At 59.8% G+C, this 6,394-nt stretch overlaps 1 protein-coding gene and 1 long non-coding RNA gene across 2 annotated transcripts in view; one reads left to right on the forward strand and one right to left on the reverse strand.

Moving 5' to 3' along the window:
• Positions 1-3,922, forward strand: part of LOC103923961 (glutamate dehydrogenase 1, mitochondrial-like) — a 7,505-nt gene extending 3,583 nt beyond the window's left edge. The window contains exons 7-12 of the mRNA XM_009332395.1: positions 744-881; positions 1,055-1,192; positions 1,897-1,977; positions 2,506-2,721; positions 3,104-3,166; positions 3,806-3,922. Of these exons, the coding sequence (XP_009330670.1) occupies positions 744-881; positions 1,055-1,192; positions 1,897-1,977; positions 2,506-2,721; positions 3,104-3,166; positions 3,806-3,922 (753 nt within the window). The remainder of the gene's footprint in view (positions 1-743; positions 882-1,054; positions 1,193-1,896; positions 1,978-2,505; positions 2,722-3,103; positions 3,167-3,805) is intronic.
• A 1,402-nt stretch (positions 3,923-5,324) lies between these two features.
• LOC103923960 lies at positions 5,325-6,393 on the reverse strand. The gene is made up of 2 exons (XR_663957.1): positions 6,305-6,393; positions 5,325-6,068 (listed from the first exon to the last, which is right to left on the reverse strand). It is a non-coding gene; the product is annotated as an uncharacterized LOC103923960 (long non-coding RNA).
• Between the last annotated feature and the right edge of the window lies 1 nt (position 6,394).

The following is a 6,394-nucleotide window of genomic DNA, read 5'->3' on the forward strand; positions in this document are numbered from 1 at the left end:
CCCCGGAGCTGCTGCCCGCAGTGCCCTCAGGAATGGCCCTGCCTTTGCTCATCCCTTCCCTTTCCACGCATCCTTCTACTTCGCTGATACGGCAGAGAATGAGAAGGCTGAAGTCCTTGGCTACTGTTTGTATAATTTTGCTGTGTTTGGGGGATGTTTTTGCAGTCTCAGGAACCCGTGTTGCTTTTGGGAGCTGTACCAAGCTGGCAAGCACTTTGGGGCAGACAGTGCAAAATCATCTGTTCCCGTAAGAAGAGCTGAGCTACCCCCATGGCCCTGCCTCGTGCTCCTGCCATGGCAGCCGATCGCACCCCCTCAGTGTGAGGTGCAGGAGGATTACTCGGATCATGCCTAGGAGCTGTGTGGTGCCCACCAAGGGACTGTTTCTTACTGGATCTGTTTTCTGTTGAGATCGGCTCTTAGAAGCTGAACAGCATGCTGTGCTTGGAACATAGCGTCCAGGAGCTCTGGAGGTGATAAAGACAGGCTGAGCTAGAAACCTTTATCCCACGGGCTCTGCTTTTCAGAACCCTCTAACTAGCCAAGGAGATCTCTGTCCTGCCAGGTCCTAGTCTCCATCCAGCCAAAATATTCACGAAGAACTGCTAGATCAGGGGTTCCTATTTGTGCTTCTCAGCTCAAGCTCCTGAGAGGGGGCTGTTACCAGAGCAGCAGGTCAGTTTTCAGTGTTTGTCCCCACGACTTCCCTCTCCCCAGACCTTCTCTGCTCTCTGTTGCTGTAGGGCTTTGGCAAAGTGGGGCTGCACACTATGAAGTACCTGCACGAGTATGGAGCCCGCTGCGTCTGTGTTGGGGAGACAGACGGAGCCATTTACAATCCCAGAGGGATCGACCCCAAGGAGCTAGAAGACTATGAGCAAGTGAGTTAAGCCCAGTCAACCCAGCCCCTGTTCTTAGGGAGTGGTGGTCAGTGCCTGTCTCTGAAACGCCCACGGAGAAGGGGGCTGCCCCTCACCTTCTGCTGAGTCCAGCTCTGAGGGCAGTGCTCGATGCTGCCAGGCTGGGCCCAGCTGGGCTCTCCTGTTCGTTCCAGGGCCACGGCACCATAGTTGGCTTCCCAAAAGCAGAGCCCTGTGATGGCAGCATCCTGGAGGTGCCCTGCGACATCCTCATTCCTGCCGCTATTGAGAAGCAGCTCACGAGGGAGAATGCACCCCGGGTGCAAGCAAAGGTACAGATCGCTCGTGCCGCACGCTCCCAACAGGCCCTGCATCAGTGCGAGTGACAGCAGCCCAGACGAACCTTCGCTTTTGGCACTCGGCACCCCAGGGAGGTGTCACATCACTGCACTGACAGCTCGCCCGCTGTGCCAGAGGGACAGAGCCTGAGGCAGAGGTGGCAGGTCACATAATTCAGGGGAAGAGGAAAGCCTGAGCCTTTCCCTTTGCTGGCAGGGAGCAAGGATTGTTGGAGTGACCTTGGCTGGCTCTTCTGGCATCCTTAGTCTTCATTGCTGTATCAGATCCTCCCCTCAGGGCAGGGGAGATGATATCCTCGAAGGTACTGGGTGTCATGGTTTTGACACTGAAAATCATAGGCAGCAGGTAAGAGTGAACAAAGTAGGGGACTACTATGAATACCAGCTTCCTCCCTTCACTGTGAGCTCTAGGGACCAAAGGGACAGGGCGTGCTGGGACCTGGGACTCTGTCACAGCCAAGGTCTTTTGCAGCCTGAGCCTTTAATCATTCTGTGCGAAACATGAGGTCTGCGCTTTTGCTCATCCTGAACAGCTTCGGTGGGGAGGTGAGCGCCCAGACCCCTGCCACCAGAAGTGGCCTGGTGGGGGGGATCCAGCAGCAGGGAAAGCAGCCTGTCACTGGTTTCTTCTTTCATTTCTTCCGCCTATCTCACCTCTGCTCTGCTTCTGCTCTCAGATCATTGCAGAAGCTGCCAATGGCCCCACTACACCAGCAGCACACGAGATATTCCTGCAAAGAAACATCCTGGTCATCCCGGTATGTCCATCCCCACACACAAGGGGAGATGGTGGGCTCGTGGCTATTAGGGCCATACGGTGGTGTCAGCTGCACTGATGTGGATCCAGCTGGGCTCTGCCAGGCTCTGGGATCAGGCAGCGTTGATGGTGCTCTCTCAGTCAGCCTGTTCCCTGCCTTGCCCCCAGCTCCTGAGCACATCTCAGATGCTGGTTTCCCGTCTGAACCCTCCTGGTTCTTGGCTGCAGCAGCAATAGACTATGGGGCTCCTGGCCAGCACCGGGATGTCCTGCGGCCACTGATGGGCCAACAGCAAACCGTGCCACATCACACGAGGTGTCAGAGCAGCTGGTGTCTCTGCTCAGAGGCAGTGCAGAGCCACCGTGGCTCTAGGATTCAGCCATCCCAGTAACCTCGGGACTGTCTCTGAGGGCAGAGCCCAAGGGTATGGGGAGGGACCCAAGGCGGAGGAGGAGAGATCCGCAGATGGGTCATGGGTCTTGGGGTCACCCTAAGCAGCAAATCTGAAGCGTGTACTGCCCTTGGCAGGACGTGTACGTGAATGCAGGTGGTGTGACCGTTTCCTTCTTCGAGTGGCTGAAGAACTTGAACCACGTTAGCTACGGCCGCCTCAGCTTCAAGTATGAGCGGGAATCCAGCTACCACCTCCTGCAGTCAGTGCAGCACAGCCTGGAGCAGTGGTTTGGCAAGGCGAGAGGGGAGATCCCCATCGTCCCGTCCCCAGAGTTCCAGGCCCGCGTGACTGTAAGTGTCTACAACCATGGAGGGTTGTCCTGGCTGGCTCACTTGTTTCACGTTCACAGACACTCATGTCTGCCGTCCCAGTGCTGAAAGCTGAGCTTGTGGCACACACAGAGCCCCCTGTGCTATCATTCTACTAGTGGAGGGGATGGAGTGGAGATGCTGTGTATGGTGTACAGCCCTACCATCTGAGGGTGCTGCTGGGTGCTGCAGGGAGTCCCTTGGGAGCCAAGCCATGTGCTGGAGCCAGCTGCAGAGGTGGCAAGCCAAGCTTAGACCACCTGTGGTGGTCTTGCACCGAGCAGAGGGGCTGTGTTTGATAAATGGGTTTGGGGAGCCAACCTCTAGCCTTTCCCACAAAGGATTCACTTATTCTCCCCCTCAGGGTGCCTCAGAGAAGGACATCGTGTATTCGGGACTGGCCTACACCATGGAGCAGTCAGCCAAGGTACCTCCACGGGCTCCTGGTCTCGCCCATCCCTGCTGTCGGGCCCCTCGCCTCGCTGCAGAGGCTCTGTGCTGTATTTGAGGGGTGTCTGAGGTCAGCACGAGGCCTGGGTTTATCTTCCCGGTGGTGGCTATGTCCACCCTTTGAGTAAAGCCTCATGCTCAGCAGTGTCCCTTGTTGCTGTTGGGTCCCTGTCCCTGTCCCTCTCTCCGTCCCCCTGAACCTGTGTTCCCCATTTCCAGGGTTGCTTAGATGAGCCAGCGGGTGCAGGGTGGTGCCGGCACTGCTGGGTGGGGGGTCTCATGCCACCCCTCAGGGAAGTGGCTGCATGCCGTGCTCGGCAGCGAGTGGTGTGCGTGAAGCTCGCCCGTGGGCGCAGGGTCTGTCCCCAGGGGAGTGCTGTGGGGCAGCAGTGGGAAAGCATCTCCAGACCCGCTCGTAGATGGCTCCAGGTCTTACGGAACAGCCCGCTTGGTCGTTTGGTGTGGAGGTGACCTCTTCCCCTTCGGGTGCTCCCGGGGCCTGGCCTGATGCTTGCATGCGTAGCACTGCCTGCACCCTCCTCTGCGTCCTCTGCCCACCCCTCACCCCCAGACCCTCCCCGCATACACCGGCCTCACAGCTCTCCTCTCTCTCTAGCAAATTATGACCATGGCTGCAAGGTACAACCTGGGCCTGGACCAGAGAACCGCTGCCTACCTGTGCGCTCTGGAGAAGGTGTTCACCGTGTACAATGAGGCCGGCTTCACCTACTGACGCAGCACCCGGCAGGGCTGCCCCGGGCATCACTGCCAGCCGCACGGTGAGGGTCACAGTCCTGCTGCGCAGGGGGTGCCCAGGACACCGCGTGCTGCACAGAGGGCGCACCCTGGTCTCTATAAATGGTTGGTTTGAGCACATTCTCTCCCTGCTGTCTGGCTCTCAGTTCTCCTGGGCAGGGGGCTGTCTTCCCCGACGCTGCCTCAGCCCCTTTACAGCCTCCTGGGCACTGGAGGAAGCCGTGCTGATGCTGGTTTGGGTCTGCTTGCCCATGGCTGGCAGAATTGGACAAGGGAAGGAAAAAATGCAATTAGCTTTAGGGGAGGGGACAGCCCACGGCACAACCAGACCTAGGAAAAGCTGTCTCGGTCCATTTAATACTGCACGGTGGGTGCTGCAAGCACTGCTGCAACTGGCGCAGACATGGGGAGCAGAGCCAGGGCAGGGATTTGCAGGCATCAGCAAACCTGTTGTGTGTCTGTGCTGACTGCTGCAGCTTCACTCTGCCGGCAAAGCTGGTGAGCCACCACGGGTAGGGGATTTAATCTGATATTCATGGTGGGGAGACTCAGCCCAACCTCTCATGCCGGCCTGTGCTGCAGTCAAGGGGCTGGAGGCTGGCTGGGGACTCGGGCTGGGCTGGTGGCCCTGCCCTGGGCGAGCTGAAGGCTCAAGGACTGCGCTCTGGGGTGTGCACAGGACCCCCTGCTGTGGTGATGTCGGTTAGTGGTGTGTGGCAGTCACCTGCCCTTGAGGTGGTCACACTGCAGCTGAGCAAGCTGCGGGTGCCAGCCATGTCCCCGGCCCCCTGAGGGGACCACGGTCACGTAGGAAGGTGGGGACAGCAGAGGAGAGGCTCCTCTTTGCTCTGCACTTCTAGCACAAGATCAGGGTGCGTCCCTAGGAGGTGCCTTACAAACAGCAGCACATCCTGCTGCAGGGGGGACGGGGGGAAGCCTGTGCCCAGCACCTGAACCCCCTCTGCACAGCCTGGGAGGGAACCGGTGCTCCTGGGAGGGAACCAGTGCTCGAGCCCAGGACTGTGTCTAGTCTCATCCTGGCTCGGGGTCCTCAGCCCCAAAAGGCCGCCTGCATTCACTTGCAGACGCAAAGCACTGCAGCCAGCACACAGGCAGGTGGCACGGGGACACTGCCTGCGCCCCAGGCTTCAGCCAGAGCGTGGCTGGAGGCCCAGGGCACAGTGACCTGCTTCTGACGCAGCAGCGAGCAGACAGGAAGGCATCTTGTCCTCACGAGGACCCGGTCCTGCCCACTCCCCCAGCCGGAAGGGGTCAGCTAGTCTGTCCCAGCCCCTCATTCCTCTTCCCAAAACTACCCCTGCCACCGAAGCACAGGGCCACCCCTCTCCCCAGGGAACCCACAAGCAGGACCAGGAAGCTACAGACAAGAGTTGGCTTTATTCACGGACACGGGGGCAGCTGTGTCACTGGCAGCTGCCCTCGTATTGCACATCCAGCGACGGGGGTGGGGGGATATCCATGCCACGTCACAACACAGCGTCGGCACTATGGGACCTCGAGGGGGGTGCGGGCACCGTCACCACCCAGCAGGCTGGGGAGGCTTGGGCGCCAAGGGTTCACAAAGGCAAAAGACCCGTCCACCCATAGATAGAGAGATATATATAAAAAAAAATAGTTCCACAATGACCAGAGCAGAACCACAAGGACACGCGTGCAAGCTAAATGTACAGCAGCCCGCGAGCAGGTAAACATGCTTTGTACAGACACAGACACCAGGACGCAGCCGGGGTTTATGGCGCTGGGAGGGATACAGAGCGATAAACCCGGGCTTCACGGACACACGCACGCACACACGCACACCAGCCCCTGCGGGCAATGCCCACGGCTCGGGCACGCGCCAGGGCTTGGGGGCTTGGACACGGCGGGTTTTTCTCACTGCTAGACATGGTACGGAGACATGGACACAGTCCCTTGGAACGGAACTGGAGGAAGAACTCGTGAGCGAACGGGGCAGGGGCACTCCTGCTCCTCCCCGGCACGTGGGCACCAGCCGGGGCCGACTGGGGAGGAGCAGGGGGCTACCGGCGGTTCGTTGTGCTGCTGGTGGAAGAGGCGAGGACGGGGGTCCATTATGCCTCTGGCTCGTATTCCTGGTATTCCTCCTGTGGGGTGAGGAAAGAAAGAGTTGGTGAGAGAGCTCAGGTGGGGCATGGAGCCCCTGTCCCCCTCAGCCCCACGCCAGCCTGCCCGCGAGGCTGCAGGGCTGCGTGCATGGGGCACCTGGGAGCAGGCAGGCTCTGGGCTTCGCTCCGCACAGCGATGGCCACCAGCACACTGAGCGCTGGCACCCCGTGCCCTCTGCGGTGCCCTGTGCCACCCCACCACCCTGTCCCCTCACCTGCGGGGGCTCCTCGTAGCTCTCCCCCTCTGGCTCCAGCAGCGGCTCGACCAGCGGCTCCTCAACAGCCTCCTGGGCCACCTCCTCCGG

Source organism: Pygoscelis adeliae, unplaced genomic scaffold (genome assembly GCF_000699105.1).
Source record: "Pygoscelis adeliae isolate BGI_AS28 unplaced genomic scaffold, ASM69910v1 Scaffold379, whole genome shotgun sequence".
NCBI lineage: Eukaryota > Metazoa > Chordata > Aves > Sphenisciformes > Spheniscidae > Pygoscelis > Pygoscelis adeliae.